The 16,917-nt window shown below is 54.3% G+C and overlaps 1 protein-coding gene across 1 annotated transcript; it reads left to right on the top strand.

Moving 5' to 3' along the window:
* Positions 1 to 601: 601 nt before the first annotated feature.
* PCK1 (phosphoenolpyruvate carboxykinase 1) lies at positions 602 to 5,438 on the top strand (the record flags this gene model as incomplete). The annotated part of the gene is made up of 9 exons (XM_080716626.1): positions 602 to 825; positions 1,205 to 1,386; positions 1,760 to 1,963; positions 2,291 to 2,478; positions 3,090 to 3,252; positions 3,913 to 4,137; positions 4,223 to 4,354; positions 4,711 to 4,806; positions 4,984 to 5,438. The coding sequence occupies 9 exons, from the start codon at positions 602 to 604 to the stop codon at positions 5,436 to 5,438; spliced, it is 1,869 nt and encodes a 622-aa protein (XP_080572752.1).
* Positions 5,439 to 16,917: the final 11,479 nt, after the last annotated feature.

Raw genomic sequence — 16,917 nt, 5'->3', positions numbered from 1 at the left:
TGTCAAGGAACGGGTGTGTGTTTTGCATCAGCAGGGAATGGGGTCAAAGTTTAGACAATCAAGAGTTGTGTAAGGATTCGCGGTGGCGGTCTCAGGGCCCGAGGTCCCCCATACTTATTAACAACTGTCTGCTCAATGATTATCTCCCCGGGGTTATTGTGGTGAGTCGGTCCAAAGCCTCGCTGACCGTGGCCGTGATCCAAAGCCCAGCCCCTGACGTCAGAGGCGAGCCTCCCTGGGTGCAGGCGAGGGGCAGGGCGCCTCTCCACGGTATATAAGGCGGGGACGTTCTGCCACCAAGCACGGCCTTCCCACCGGGAACACATCCGCCAACGGCAAGAACCAGCGGCTACCCTCGGATCTCGGACCGAGACCACCCAAAGGGAAAAAAGGTAGGCAAAGCTTTTCATTCCTGTTTCTAAAAATGATCACCCTGCCATAACCTCACTTTTTCCTGGAGTAATAGCTCAGCGGCCGCTTGTGACCCAAACCAAGCCCGTGCGAGGTGCTGCCAGGCACCCTGGTGCTTGGGCTCAGGAAGCCCCTGTTTTCTGTTTCAGGCAGCCTCAGCCTCTCTACACCTTCGAGCAACTCTGCAGAGATGCCTCCCCGACTGCAGAATGGTCTGGACGTCTCATCCAAAGTGGTCCAGGGCAGCCTCGACAGCCTGCCCCAGGCCGTGAGGGAGTTCGTGGAGAGCAATGCCACGCTGTGCCAGCCGGAGCACATCCACATCTGTGATGGCTCAGAGGAGGAGAACCGGCAGCTGCTGGAGCGCATGCAGGAAGAGGGCGTCATCCGCAGGCTGAAGAAACATGATAACTGGTAGGCGCCCCTCCAGCTCCTTGGCGTGGGGGGGGAAGAGGTGGACGAGGACCTCTTGGGGCCCCCGACTCTCTAAAAGAATCATGAAATGGTCAGGGCCATGGAGATGGGCAGGTTGAGTAGAGTCACACGAGTTTTTAAGAGAGGATGCTTGTGGACGCTCTTTGCAAACTCGATTCCTGACGGAAAAGGAAAGGCAATCCCTGTGCCCAGCTCACGGCCGAGCGTATGTCCACCTGCCCATGTCCCGGCTAGTTTGGGGGCTCACGTTTTTGCAGCATGGTCAAGGTGCTCGGCCTGCTGCTGGGGACGGGAGGAACGTCCACTGAGTGGCTGGTTCATCTTGATGGAGGCTCAAGGGACTCTGTGCGTTTTGCAGCTGGTTGGCCCTCACCGACCCCAGGGATGTGGCCAGGATTGAAAGCAAGACGGTGATCATCACCCAGGAGCAGAGAGACACGGTGCCCATCCCCAGATCGGGCCTCAGCCAGCTGGGGCGCTGGATGTCAGAAGAGGACTTTGAGAAGGCGTTCAATGCCAGGTTCCCCGGGTGCATGAAAGGTGAGGGGTCTTTCACACCACCGGGCAAAGGAACCCCAAACCTCTCCGTTACATCCCTTCTAACAGAGATCGTAACAGAATTGGAAATTCCCGTGGCCTGGGGAATCTTAAAATTCCACGTGTGAAGACACACATCTCTGTTCTGTTTTGACTGTCTTCAGTACACTTTAACATGACCGCTATGCGTGTGGATTGCAAATGGCTGGAGGAACCCCAATTGCTTGCTAATAAAACCTTTTTAATTTGGCATTTTGTCCACTTTCCAATGGAGTCTTCCGCAGGGTTCGATGTTGGTAGGATAGTGGGAGTCCGGGACAATGTGTGCCCCAAAGAGAACCCGCATCTCACTCACGTCCACCCATGCACTCCACAGGTCGGACCATGTACGTCATTCCGTTCAGCATGGGGCCGCTGGGCTCGCCGCTGTCCAAGATTGGCATTGAGCTGACCGACTCCCCCTACGTGGTGGCCAGCATGCGGATCATGACCCGAATGGGCACAGCTGTCCTGGAGGCCCTGGGCGACGGGGAGTTTATCAAGTGTCTGCATTCCGTGGGGTGTCCTCTGCCTCTAAAAAGTAAGCACATTGCCGGGCACGGTGGCACACACCTCTAATCCTAGCACTTGGGAGGCTGAGACAGAAGGACCGCAGGTTCGAGATCAGTCTCATGAGACCCATAACAACTTAGCAAGACCCTGCTTCAAAATAAAAAGGGCTGGGGGTATAGCTCAGAGGTAGAACACTCCTGGGGTCAATCTCTAGTACCCAAGAAAAAAAGGAAACACATTATTCAAATCAGAAGTTAATAAAAGAATAAGCTTAGGAGTGAGCCTTGGGCTAGTGACTGGGACCCCGAGGCAGGGGCATGTAAAGCTCTCGGGTCAGCTGGACTCTTGTGTGCAGAGCCTTTGGTCAACAACTGGGCCTGTAACCCGGAGCTCACGCTCATTGCCCACCTGCCGGACCGCAGAGAGATCATCTCCTTCGGAAGCGGGTACGGCGGAAACTCGCTGCTGGGGAAGAAGTGCTTTGCTCTCAGGATAGCCAGCCGGCTGGCCAAGGAGGAGGGCTGGCTTGCCGAGCACATGCTGGTGAGTGCGGGCCTCACATGCACCGGAGGGCGGGGTGGCTCCTGTTTGCATGTGCAGGTTTATGGGCAGACTGGGATACTCCCAATATGCAAAAAAAAGGTAATAATAATATTATGAGCTGGCATGGTGGTGCATGCTTGTAATTGTAATCCCAGGGCTTGAGAGGCAGAGATAGGAGGATTGCAAACTTGAGGACAAGCCTCAGCAAGTTAGTGAGGCCCTCAGCAACCGAGCTAGATTCTCAGCAACATAGGGAGACCCTGTTTCCAATAAACATATAAATAAAGAAAGAAAGAAAGAAAGAGGACAGGCTTGGGTGTAGCTCATAGGTCGATTACCCCTGAGTGAAATCCCTAGCACTCCCCCCCAAATTATGAATAATTATAATTATAAATAATTATAGTAATTACAAATGCCCTGGCGTATATTCCTTTTGAAGAGTATCAGACACAATGGGAGCCAGAGAGCTTGTGGACTTCATTTCTCTGAGCATTTATTGTTATCTGAACAAACAGATCTCTAGGGCCGACCTTGGGGAGCTCCTCGGCACACCCCTAGACCTTGGGGACAGAGAGGAGCACAGTTCTCAATGAAGACCCTCCTCTCCACAGATCCTGGGTATAACCAACCCTGCGGGCGAGAAGAAGTACCTGGCCGCGGCTTTCCCCAGCGCCTGCGGGAAGACCAACCTGGCCATGATGAACCCCGCCCTCCCGGGCTGGAAAGTGGAGTGTGTGGGCGACGACATCGCCTGGATGAAATTTGACAGCCAAGGTGACTCTTGGGCCGGACCGGGATGCCCATGGGGCTTCCCTGACTTGTCGGCTTTCAGACCCGCCGAGTTGCGCAAGCCCAGGGCACCGGGTCTTTAATTCCATCAGTTCAGAGTTCGCAAATCCTTAGCAATGTCTCTCTCCTGCAATCAGTCTTTCCTACTCAATTTGAACAAAAAACAGGACCGGGTGTTGCTGTTTATTTACACAGAGACATTTGTTTAAATAGTATTGTTGGAGCCGGGCGTGGTGGCGCGCGCTTGTTATCCCAGCACTTGGGAGGCTGAGACAGGAGGACTGAGACAGACAGCCTCGGCTACGCAGTGAGGCCCTTTGCAACTCAGTGAGACCCTGTTTCAAATTAAAGAATTAAAAATCCGGTTGGGGGTGTAGCTCGAAGGTCGAATACCCCTGAATTCCATTCCCAGTAACACACACACACACACACACACACACACACACACACACGTATTGGTGACAGAAAGAGGTGGGAGGGTCTCGCGGTCAGAGGAGGCCTGATGGACGGGAGATGGATGCCTGGTCTAGGGGAGGGAAGGAGCCACCTGAGAACTGGGCGCAGAAACCAGGCGGCCAAGAGCTGAGGACCCCGGCCAGCCTGGCTTGCCACTCACAACTCCTTCTCTGGCTCCCGACTTTCCAGGTAACTTGCGGGCCATCAACCCAGAAAATGGCTTCTTCGGCGTTGCTCCCGGCACCTCCGTGAAGACAAACCCCAACGCCATCAAGACCATCCAGAAAAACACCATCTTCACCAACGTGGCAGAGACCAGCGACGGGGGCTTTTACTGGGAGGGCATCGACGAGCCGCTGGCCCCGGGCGTCACCATCACCTCCTGGAAGAATAAGGAATGGAGCCCGCAGGACGGTGAGCCCACGAGGCCGCACATGCCCCGGGCGAGGGCCCCTTGTTGGGGCTCGACGCTAAGGGGCCTCTCGCTGTCTCGCTGCAGGGGAGCCTTGTGCGCACCCCAACTCGCGCTTCTGCACCCCCGCCAACCAGTGCCCCATCATCGACGCCGCCTGGGAGTCCCCTGAGGGCGTGCCCATCGAGGGTATCATCTTTGGAGGCCGCAGACCCACAGGTGAGGCTCTGCTCCATCCAGGCAGGGTGCGGGGGGTGGGCGCCGCTCCAGCTCTCTGCTGGGACCTTGGGGGGTGCCTGTGCCCTGGAGTTCCCTTTCCAGATCCAGAGGGCTGGCAGGCTCCAGCGCAGAGCCGACCAGCGGCCCTCCAGCCCCTCGGGGCCGGTGGCCTGAGATGGCGTGGCCCGTTTGCTTTCTACCTTGTGGTCTCCGAGGTGTGACGGGGACTTGGTGGTTTTCTGCATGTTAGCATGATTTCAGTGATGCTACTTGGCCGGGTCCTTCACGTGTGAAACAGCATCATTGCTCCAGAGAGTGAGTGTCAAGGCCTTCAAGGGCTCCCTTGTCTTGTGCAGGCGTCCCTCTCGTCTATGAAGCCCTCAGCTGGCAGCACGGCGTGTTTGTGGGGGCAGCCATGAGGTCTGAGGCTACCGCAGCTGCAGAGCACAAAGGTCAGCCCCGGGTGGGCTCGAAAGCGAGGAAGGGGGTGGGCGTGCTCTCCAGTTCTCTCCCTCCATCTCTCCCACTCCCCATCTCTCTCTCCGTATCTCCCTCTCTCTCTCTCTCTCTCTCTCTCCTTCCCCACCCCCCGGCTCGTCACTTACCAGAGGCTCCGCTCTCTCTAACAGGCAAAGTCATCATGCACGACCCCTTCGCTATGCGACCCTTCTTTGGCTACAACTTCGGCAAGTACCTGGCCCACTGGCTGAGCATGGCCCAGCGCCCGGCAGCCAAGCTGCCCAAGATCTTCCACGTCAACTGGTTCCGGAAGGACAAGGATGGCCAGTTCCTCTGGCCAGGCTTCGGAGAGAACGCCAGGGTGCTGGAGTGGATGTTCAACCGCATCAACGGGGAAGACAACGCCAAGGTCACGCCCATCGGCTACATCCCCAAGGAGGATGCCCTGAACCTGAAGGGCCTGAGCCACGTCAACACGAAGGAGCTCTTCCACATCTCCAAGGAGTTCTGGGAGGAGGAAGTGGAGGACATCGAGAAGTACCTGGAAGAGCAAGTCAACGCCGACCTTCCCTATGAGATCTCGCGGGAAGTCCTGGCTCTGAAGCAGAGAATACACCAGATGTAACCAGGAGCGAAGGGCTGCCCTTCTGGAATCGTCCGTTGCCGCCATAGGAGGCCCTCAGAGCCAGAGAAGCCAGTCTCCCCCAGGCAGCACCAGCAGTAGCACCAGAGCCGCACCGCTGAGCAGATCCGAGGCACACGTTAATTGTTGAGGCTAGTAAACTGATGAGATTGGAGGAGAAATCTTAGCACATCTCCAAAATTTGTACCCCATGCATGTGTTAAACTTGGGCATCTAGTTGTTCAGGTTTTTTTTTTTCACTTTAGCTATATCAGTTAGCTAGAATGCACAGGAAAAAAATACTTGAGCTGTATATATGTGTGTGTGTATGTGTGTGTTAGTGTATGTGTGCATATGTACAGGTATGTAGTGTTATTGCAAACATATTTAATACCTTTGGAAAAATCTCAGGCAGGATTACCTACTAGTTGTCAGTAGAAGGAACTGTTGCTTTGTTTACTAATGACGTGTGTTTAAATTATTTTTATATACTATCGTTCCTTATCTTTTCGTGATCGCACTCAGTGCCCTTACCAACTCTTGGGAAAAAAATTACACAATAAACTTTTATAGAAAAGATGGATTTGGTTTGCTTGGTTTTTGTTACTTAAACCACACTTAATCACAGTGTGTGTGTGTGTGTGTGTGTGTGTGTGTGTGTGCACTTGCTACTGGGAATTGAACCCAGAAGTGTGATACTGCAAAGCTCCACCCCCAGCCCTCTATTTTTTCCTTTGCTAGGTGCTGAGGCCTGCTGAGGCTGTCCTGGAACCCGCCGTCCTCCTGTCTCAGGCTCCCAAGTACTGGGATGACAGGTGGGCTGAACTGGCCCGGCTTTAAACACCTTTTTATTCAAATCCTACCCCTAACCAAGAAGGCGGGGGCAAGCACAACCGCCCTTGTAAAGGGGGAGGGCAGGCAGGGCCTGGGAGCAGGGAGAGGGCCCAAGGAGGTGGGAGAGAGGACCAGAATGGGAAGGAGGCTGAGCGTCGGCTTGCTGGTCCAGCTGCCGCCACTAGTTGGCGCCCTGACACTATTTTCCAAACCTCTGAGCTGCTTCACAGCAGAAACAAACGATTTTAATGTCTTTCCAGACAAACCTCAGGGGACTCAGCTTTCCCTGGACCTGTGTTGTAGACAGTTGCACAGGCCTCGGCTTCTTGGACCTTCCGTGAGTGACACTTTGGTGGAGGGCAGAGAGAGAAGAGTACCCTTCAGAGGGAAAAGTCAACCGGAACGCCTCTGGATGAGCATTCATGGAGCTCCTCCTGTATACGACACATGGTGCTACGCAGTGGGCGGCCTGGGAGGGGATGCAGTTGGATTGACCCCGGTGGGCCAGGAGCCCTTGACTACTTCTCTGCTCCCAGTGTTTATCGGGTGCTCCCAGCACAGTCCAAACAAACCATAAACTTTATATCACTGCTGGCCCTGCAGGGAAACATGCCTTCTGCCAGGTGTTTTCTTGCTTTCTGGGTCCCGGGCTGGCGATGGGCTCTGACCTCCCCACGTCCCGGGGAGCAGGCTTGTTCTCTTTTATTGGCATGCCCAGGGTGCCTCTGGCAGCTCCTCGGGCCCTTAGCTCCTGGCCACGCCTCCACTGGAAGCCCAGGTGGAGAAACCGAGGCCAGGAGTGTCCACCAGGGCTGGGAATTTCCACCATTCCCTTCTTTAAAGGGTGGGGAGTTGGATCCAGCTTCTCAGATAAGTTGGCGCTTTGTAAAACGAAAACCACTGACGGGGAGAAAGCACTTGGTGGAATTAATGCCATCTGTGTTGTTAATTTAAATCAGCGGCTTTCAAACTCCTTGCTCCTGGTTGCTGAGCACTTTCTGGCCCTGTTCTCCGACTCTAAAATGGCAGTCTAAAGGAGACACAGGAGGGTGGTCCGTCTGAGGCTGGCGGGGTGTCGAGACCCCCTCCTCCATCTCTTCACTCCATAGTGGCCCTCGGGTAGGCCCTGGAACCCCGCCAGCCATGGACAGTTCATGTGTGCCCGGGGCCCTCCGCTGCCCTCCCCTTGCAGGCAGAGCCGGCCTCAGAACGCCTCGTGTTCCTGGACAGCCCAAACCCCCTGCCCGGCAGCCTCCTGTGGAATCACGTTGCCACCAGGCCTCAGAAGCCTGGGGGATGGCGTGGGGAAGGCGACTTAAACCCAGTAAGAGAGTTCAGGGGGTTGAAAGGATTTACTACTTATCTCTCATTGGCCTGACTTGGTTTCCCCAAACCATACTCCCTGAGTGCTGTGTTTCCAAGTCTCGGTTTCTGCACTGAGATCTCTGGCACAATCACCAGGAAGCCAGGACCTCACTGGCCAGTGTCACCCAGCCAGGCCTCGGGGTGGGGAGACATGTGTGGGCTTGGCTTATCACTTGGAGGTAGGGCTGGGGTATAGGAGAGCCCAGAGTCGCCCTCCACATGAGACCACGTGGCTGGCATCTGCGGGACCACACGGGAGCCACCCCTTGGCTCCAGGTGTCCCCGGAACCCTGCAGAACACTGGGCTAAAGACCAGTGACCCAGACACCGTGGGCAGGGCTTCTCTCTTGAGCCCCGTGGTCCTCTAGGTGCCACCTGGCTTAGACCTGATTCTAAGGCTCCCGGCATGGATGCCCCTTGGCAGATGCCCCTCACCTGTTGAGCCGGGGAGCTCAACATAGGGTACATTCCCCAAACTGAGAAGACCCCGACTCCACTAACTTCACCTCCACGGGTGGGTGGAGAAGCCAAAGCTTCTTCCACGGGGAGAAAACAGGGACGGGGCTTGACACAGAGCCCTGCTTCAAATGGAGGTTTTTTTCAAGTGACTTTTTTTCCTATGGTCCCAAAGTTCCTTGGGCTGGAAGTCCCCCCCCCCAACCCACACAGTCTGAGCACAGTGGGCCGGGAGGAGAAGGTGTTGTTAAGGACCCCCCAGGACCGGGGTATGAATTACAGGAAGAGCGGCGGGCAGATTGCTACCGAGCGGCCCCCACGCACCGTGCCGCGTCTGCCATCTGGGCCTCTGAGCAGCTGGACAGAGCTCGGGGGCTTCTCTGTGCGTAGAGCTGGGGCTTGGGGAGACGCGGGGGCGTGATGGACGTCGCCCGGCCTGCCTGACACCTGCCGGTGTCTTTTCGCATTGAAGCTGTACTTCCCGGGGGCGCCGGGCCCATGGGCCCCGCAGAGGGTCTGGACTCTGAGCCCCTTGGTAATGGAATATGTAAATGTGCCCACGTGTACCCGCCTGAATGGCAGAACCCTTCTCCAGGCGAAGCAATTTGCAGAAAAATATGCTGTAAATATTTGTTCAGCCCAGGAAAATGACTTTAATTGCATAATTAAACTTGTAGATGCTGCTTCCGGACAAAACGGTGGGGGAGAGGAGCTGAGCCCGCAGCTGTCCTCGGGTTTGTCAACTGGAGGGAACAACTGCTGTTTGCAGACTTTGATCTCACCCATCTTGCCACCGTGTGACAGAAGCTTCCAGAACAGCTGGGGAGGGTGAGGAGGAGCCAGGGGAGAGGCTGCTGCTGCAGAGGGGCCCCGGGGTCAGCGGGCCGGCAGCGAGGGGACGCGCATGTCCTTGGACAGGACTTAGCACTGCCCCCAAAGGCGTGCTAAGCAGCTTGAGAAATGACCAACGCACCCGAGCGGGAAAATACTGGCCAATAGAAGGAAATCGGCTTTAAAAAGAGTGCATCGAAGCCGGGCGTGGCGGCGCACACTTGTAATCCCCGTGCTTGGGAGGCTGAGACAGGAGGATCGCACAGGTTCGAAGCCAGCCTCAGCTACTGAGTGAGGCTCTCAGCAACTTAGTGAGACCCTGTTTCCAAATAAAGTATAAAATAGGTCTAGGAGTATAGCCTGGAGGTAGAAAAGCCCTCAGTACCACACACACACACGCACGCACAAAAGCGTGTATCATGACTGTCAAGTCAAACCCAGCATTCCTTGCTGACGTAACCCCATACATAGAGTCTTAAGTGCAGAATATGGCCATGAGATTTGCCTGTTCTGTGTGCCCTGCCATAGCAAATGTCCGGAACAGGCAAGTCTTAGAGACAGAAGGCAGGCCGGTGCTCCGGGGGCCCAGGGAGGGGGATGTTCATAAATGCAGGATTTGATTTGGAGGGTGGGAGCGGGGAACATCCTAAAGTTAGATTGTGGTGAGGTTTTTATCATCCTGTGACTATATTAAGAACCATCAACTCCTGTATTTCCAATGGGTACATTTTATGGTATGTTAATTACAACTCCATTAAGTTGTTTTTTTAAAAAAAAAAACCCAAACCGAAACACAGTTCATTGAACTTACGTTAGAACCCTTCTCATCGCGGCTCCAACAGCATTTACTGCCATCTGAGCTCACCTGGAGCACTATAAAAGCCAGCTCGTCAAGGATGAGGAGAGAAAGTGAGTCTGCAGATGGCAGGGCCTGTGAAAGTGGCTTGGCCAGCAGGTGGCAGAGCTGAGACCCTTGGCCTGCCTCCATCAGCAGAGCAGGGAGCTCGAGGTCCCAGCTGCACCAGCCATCAGGAAACCCGTGCACACCGGCAGGCGGGGGAGGAGGGTGTGGCTCACGTGGCTGTGAGTGGTGGGCCAAGACGCACGCAGGACCCTGGACCCCAGGCTGCAGCAATGGCAGGAGGAGCCGTTTCCTTGTCCCCGCTCCCTGGTGGCACGCGCTCATGGTGGCCACTAGGCTCCTTGTGTGCCCTGGGGATGGCCCTTCCTCTCTGAGCCTCAGTTTCTCCAGATGCTCAGCCTTGTTCTGGAAAGCCTTTCCTGCCAAGAGCCTAGAGTCCTATCCAAGGTTCTTTGGTTGGGTCGGCAGGGCTGGGATTTAGGGCTAGAGTGCCGCTCAGTGGTAGAGGGTGACGTGCTGGATTCCATTTCCAGCACTATCAAAAAAGAAGACGACTTGGGATCCCTTGAGCTCCAGTTACTCACAAGAAGAGCGACAAGGCGGAGACTGTGGGCTGGCTTTGGGGAGACGTGACATGAGGGGCGCGTTGCACCCCAAAGCTCGCTGCAGGAAGCCACAGGTCTGGAATTCTACCACTACCCCAAGCCTTCACTCCGGTTATAACCCAACTGCACCTCACATCCGGGGATTCTTCCCATCCTAGAACCACAGAGGGTGGTGGGAAACGGAAAGTTCAAACTTGTGGCACCCCGGCCCCTCCCCACGCGGTCCAAGACATGGCTCCAGGCAGCCCCAAGGGATAGGCTGGATACCCAACAGGCTTGAACAACTGCTTAGCTCCCACCGTGGGGCTGGTGTTAAGAGACACCCTTAGCATTAGGGAGGCAGGAGGGAACTAGTTCTGTGGCCCACAGAGCCGACGGCAACCATTCCACCCCAGAGAAGCTAGGTCTTGGCTGTCGACTGCTGGGCCCCACAGACTACAGGGCGACTTTCTGAGGCTCCTTGTACCCAGTAAAGGCTGGAAAATTTTCTGCCAAGGCCAAGGTTCCCGGGTCTAGATGCATGGACCAGGGCTGCCCAAGACTGGCCCCGAGAGACTGGTCTGGTCCAGTTGAAGCCTCCCGGGCTGAGTCTAGCTTCTGGGGTTGGCATGAACCCCCTGCCCCGTGTCCCACTGGTTAATAGAACACCTGGCCCTCAGAGGTGGACTTGGGCCTGGCCTCGGTGGGCACGGAGGCCGTGGCTGTGTGAAGTGTTGGTGAGAGCTTCACCGCCATTAGGGCTGGAGATGAGGGAGCAAGAGGCCCCAGTGACTCATGCGGCAGCTGCTGCCCGTTATGCAAAGCAGAGCTCAGAGCCATTAGCCGAGAGCAGATGAAATTTACATTTTGGATTAACTCAGATCACCAGTATGCTTCTTCTTGACCCAAGGAAATTAAACCTAAAGTCGGAGCGGGCTGGGGGAAGGGGAGGCAGGGGCTCAGCCAAGCGCACCAGATTGGCTTTTTGTTTTTGTTTTTGTTTTTGTTTTGTTTTGTTTTGTTTTCTCAACAGGCTGCAGGCAAAGGGGATGGGAGGATGCTGCTGCACAGCCAGCCTGGGAGAGAGATGGGAAGCTGAGATACTCTCTCTGTCTCTTTTCTTGGGCAGAAGCACAATAAATCTACGTGGCAGAATTAAATTCTGATCTGTCCCATCTGCTCCATCACATCTTTCCTTAATAATGGTTATTTATTGAGCACTTACTGTGTGCCAGGCACTTAGCTAAGCACTTTATAGATAAGGCAGAAGTGAATTTGTCTTCTCCGCTCTATAGCCCCTAGCATTCCTGTTGGCGGGAGTGGGGCGGGGGTAGGCTGGTGGTCAAAGTAGAGAGATGGCTTTGCTACGGACAGCACGAGCGGAGTTATGGTAGGAAGCTGGCTGGCCTTTCAGACACAGCACTCAGAGGTCCAAGGCCCCAAGCATTACCATAGCAAAGCTGTAGTCTGAAGCTTGCTGCCCCACCCCATGAACTGGGCGCAAGGCATCTTCTGGGGCTGTGCAGTGCACACCCTCCTGGCCAGCCCAGCCCAAATCCCCCCAGTCAGAAGAGATGCTCTAGTTCTACCCCAGAGTTTACAGTTCTGTCTGGGCAGCTGGGACAAGATGTATTTGTATTATACCTTATCCATCTACTCATCATCCATCCATCCATCCATCCACCCACTCATCCATCCATCCATCCATCCATCTATCCATCCATCCATCCATCCACCCACTCATCCATACATCCAGCCACCCATATAACTATTCACCTACCCATCTATCTATCCATCCATCCACTCATCCATCCATCCATCAATCTAGCCATCCATCCATCCACCCACTCATCCATGCATCCAGCCACCCATATAACTATCCACCTACCCATCCACTCAGCTGTCATCCATCCATCCACCCATCCATCCACTCATCTGTCCACTCATCTGTCCATCTACCCACTCATCTATCTATTCAGCCACCTGCCCACTCATTTATACACTCACCCACCCACCTCTCCACATATCTGGGAAAGGGCCTCAGAAGAGTCAAGTCCTTTGCCCTTCCTCTGCCCCTGAGAGCCCCTGTCATCACTTCTAGTGATATTTATCCTTCCTGGAAGAGGGCAGGCTCCCATAGCCTTCTAACGTGGTCCAGAGCAGACCTGCGGTGTCACTGGGCCCACCAGGGGCTAGGTGCTCTATATACTGGGTCTTCCTGGCTCTGTGGACATGTGGGCTCCCAGGGTCCACTCAAGTTGTCCCAACTCAACCTGGTACAACTTCTTGCCCTTTGTACCCTGCAGAAGAAGGGTTGGAGTAGTCCAGCCCCTTGACTCCTGGGTGTTGGTTACAGCAGAGGAGACACCCCTGCCCCCTGCCAGGGACCCTCTGATGGTGGGAGGCAGCCACTGCATAGCCATGGAGTACAGCACTGGCAACGACAGGGTCAACCTTCCCTGCTGCTGAGGAGGCGAAGACGTGCTCTGAGCAGTGAAATGTCTGTGCTGTCCCCAGCCGACCGATGCTTCCCTGCTATGGCAGGCCTCCAAGATCAATCCGTCACTTTCCAATGAATAGTTATTGGATGTCCTCAGACTGCCTGGCACTTAGAGTCTGCCCAAGTGCTTAGATGAGCTGATCAGGACTGTCTTTCTTAATGAATTGGCCACAAAGGAGGCCCTGTCCTTTTCCCAGGGTCACTGAAAAACTTCAAGCCTTAAGATATCAGGAGCAATATTTCCAGGGGATAAGACCCACAGGCTCACTTTTCTGTCCCATTCAGAACTGCCTGGTGGTCAGCCCTCTGGTCCTACCCACCCCCAGAGTTAACACTTCTGCCTGGGAAGCTGGGATAAGATGCATTTGTATTATACCTTATCCATCCATCCATCCATCCATCCATCCATCCATCCATCCATTCATCCATCCATCCATCCATCCACCCACCCTCCCACCCACCTACCTGCTCATCTGTTCACCCATTCATCCACCCACCCACCCCTCTATGTATTCAGCCAGCCAGCCACCCACCCACCCATTCATTCACACTTTTATCAACCCACCTGCCTGTCATCTGTCCATTCATCCATCCATCTGCCCTTCCATCCATCATCCATCCACCCGACGCATCCACCCACTCATCCATATATCCATCCATCCATCTACCCATCTGCCTATCCATCCATCTATCCATCCATTCAGCCAGCCAGCCAGTTACTCACCCACCTACCCACCCACTTATCCATACTTTTATCCACCCACCTGTCCATTATCTGTCCATCCATCTATCCATCTATCCATCCATTGATCCATCTATCCATCCATCCACTCATCTATCCATCTACCCATCCACCCATCCATCTATCCACCCACCCATCTATTCATTTATCATCCATCCATCCATTCATCCATCCATCCATCCACTCATCCATCCATTCATCCATCCACTAATCCATCCATGCATTGATCCAGCCCATTACTTTTCTATTTAATTACCTATTTTAAGTTTCTACACCTCCAGATCCTTCCATCCCTCTATATACTCAGCCCATCACCACCAGCCTCCACTCAGTCCTTCATCTGATCTCCACTCAGTCACTCAGTGGTAAACCCTGCATCCATCTTCAATCCAGCCTTTCATTTGATTACTAAAAGTAAGACTTGGCCCATTCTGATTTTTCCATGTACCTTCAGGACACAAGTAACTGGTACATCAGACAGAGCAAGCTGGCTATGTGTTCTGGAGGAAGAGTCAGGAAGGAGGCAGCTGAGAAGTAGCCACAGAACAACATAGAATTTGCAAGTCATGGTCTCAAGAGTACAGGAGTTCCTGGTAGATTGCAGTGGGCAAAGAGGCTCGGTGGGGCCCGGGATAGTGTAGTTGATAATGGGCCAAGAGGAAATCGAGGAAGGGATGGTGTGTAGCAGGCTGAACCCGGAGTGGATGGACATGTGGTCTAGACAAATTAAGGGATATGGAGAAACGTAGTGTGTCTCTCCATCCATGCTGGGATAGAGAGATTATAATAAAGCAAGCCTTGTCAGTGAGCTGGCGTTTGTTTTGTGAGGTAGATAGGTAGAGAGGTGTGTTACCAATGGGAGAACCCAGTGAGAGGGCCCTCATCCAAAAGGAACTCCTAAAATTGTGTGTCCGATTCTTTGGGAGTGGTGGCCAGGGATATTCTTCCTAAGATGGGGACATGGGGCCAGAGTTATGGTTGAGTCCCGCCCCAGATGATCTGGTTGTCCTCCAACCCCAGCTTTCACACTAAGCCTCTTCCATCCTCCATCCACATGTTCATCTACCCAGCTGTGCACAGGCAGGGGCAGGTAGAGGCATGAACATGTAGACAGATAGGTGGATGGATGGATGGATGGATGGATGGATGGATGGATAAATAAGTGAGCCAGCCACTGATTGGCTTGGTAGGTAGGTTTTGAGGGTGCAGGGCTGGACTCCAGCCACTGGGGCATGAAGATGGGCTACCATCAGGGCCATGACTCACCCATAGGAGCTCAGGGACTGTCCACGGCCATTTTATAAAGGCCATTTTGGAACAAAATGGGGCGAGGAACCAAACATCTTTCCTGTGGCTCGCTCCGGCAGGGGGGAAATCGAGGTCTTTGATGGTTCCAGGCGTAAGTGCTAGCCTGCTGTTAGGCTAACATTTCCAGCATCTGAGAAGTTCCAAGTTAATTTTCAGGGGAGAAACGAAATGAGAAGTGGCTTTTAAAACACTGAGAATCTTGTGTTTTGAAACTTGGTTGCCAGGGAAACTCTTTCTCCTCTGCTGCCTTACCACCACATTATAAATTAAACCCCTAACTGAAGGGTAATTAAGGTAATTGGCGGCAGCGCTGTGGAGAACGTGGCAAAGCAGGGGAGGGTGAAGGGCCTGAGCCTTGGGTGCAAACCCCTCTTAGCCCTGGCGGGGCCAGCCCTGTTCCTGCACCCCAGGGCTCGAGGGCACCTCTGGAGGGGGTGAGGAGCCCCATGCTGTGCTCACTGAAAGGCCCAGGCTCTGGCACAAGGAGATCTTAAATGTCATGCTGCTACCCCGTGGGTTTCCACTAGGTGAATGCTCCAGCCAGTTAACAAGCAGATTGTGCAGGCTGTGGTGTCTCAGCCCCCTGTGGCGGGTTAACACATGTGGTATCAGGCCGGAGCTGGAGCGATTGTTATCTGCCACCTCCGGGAAGGAGGCAATTTAGCATTTAGTCTGCGGCCCCAGCCATCCATCCATCTGTCTGTTCATCTATCTCTCCATCTGGTCCTTCTAATTGTCCATCTGAACACCCATACATCCATCACCTCTCCACCCACTCAGCCAGCCGGCAACTGACTCACTTATCCATCCATCCATCCATCCATCCATCCATCCATCCATCCACCCCTCTGTGTACATGTTCATGCACCTACCTGACCCCCACCCCCTGCACACAGTTGGGCAAGTGGTCCTGTGGATGGAGGACAGGTGGACAGTTGTTGAATGCATATCTGCCATGCATTTATCTACCTACCTTTATTACTGATCTAGATATTTTCTCACCTGCATGTTCATCCATCCATCATCCATCCATCCATCCACTCATCTATCCATCTATTTGTCCAACCATCCATCTATCCATCCATTTATCCATCAGTCTGTCCATCCATCTATGCATCCATCCATCCATCTATCCATCCATCCATCCATCCACCCACCAACACACCCTCTATCCATCCATCTCCTCAGCTACATTTACCAAGCACCGTAACCATGACAACAGAATCTTCACTTGCCGAGTGCCCACTGTGTCTCTGCCCAGCCCTGACCCTTCAGCTCCCCTCTTGACGCTGCTACCTGGGTGCCATTATGACCCTGTTGCGCAGATGAGGCCACAGAGGAGTCCATGTGGCCAGTAAGGGTGAGGGGTGGAGGGTGGGATTGTGCACCTTGTCTATTACCTGGAAGCCAGGGGGCCCAGGCACCATCATCTTCAGTGTGCCCATGTGTGGTCCCAAGACCAAGACTTCTGAGCAGAAAGAAGCCTTTGAGTAAAAGCCAGCAAGCAGGGGCGAACTGCCTGAAAGGAGACCAGTATCCCAGGTCCAGGGGCATGGGGATCTTGGCTGCCATGGCTTTGACCTCTGTCCCAGTGTACCCACCGCGGCCCCACCGGCCCATCCCGGACCGCTTCCCTTCCCATGGGGTAAACATGCCAGCGTGGTCAGGAGCTGGTGCCAAGGTGAAAGTCCAGGGGTCAGGAGCCTCATGCTGTTACGAGAAGCAAAACCTCACTCCGTGAGCTTTGGCCCCTTCCCTGCCCCGCTCAGGAACTGTCCACTCGACTGGCACCTGCCACCTCCTCGCAGGACCCACTGGCCCCGGACACCTCGACGCCCTCCCTGACTCTGGTCCTCCCTGACTCTGGTCCGCATTGGAGCAGGGGGAGGCGGAGAGAGGAGTCGCTGTTGAGTACTTCCATGCTCCTGGGGACTCTGTAACATTGTCAGCATCCCAGCTGGGGCCGGGGGTCGCGGTTCTCATTCGACCAAGGAATAAAC

The sequence above is a fragment of the Muscardinus avellanarius genome (genome assembly GCF_963383645.1).
Source record: "Muscardinus avellanarius genome assembly, chromosome: 19".
In the NCBI taxonomy this organism is placed as follows: domain Eukaryota; kingdom Metazoa; phylum Chordata; class Mammalia; order Rodentia; family Gliridae; genus Muscardinus; species Muscardinus avellanarius.
The sequence above is the reverse complement of the archived record's forward strand: the minus strand, read 5'-3'. Positions and strand labels throughout refer to the sequence as shown.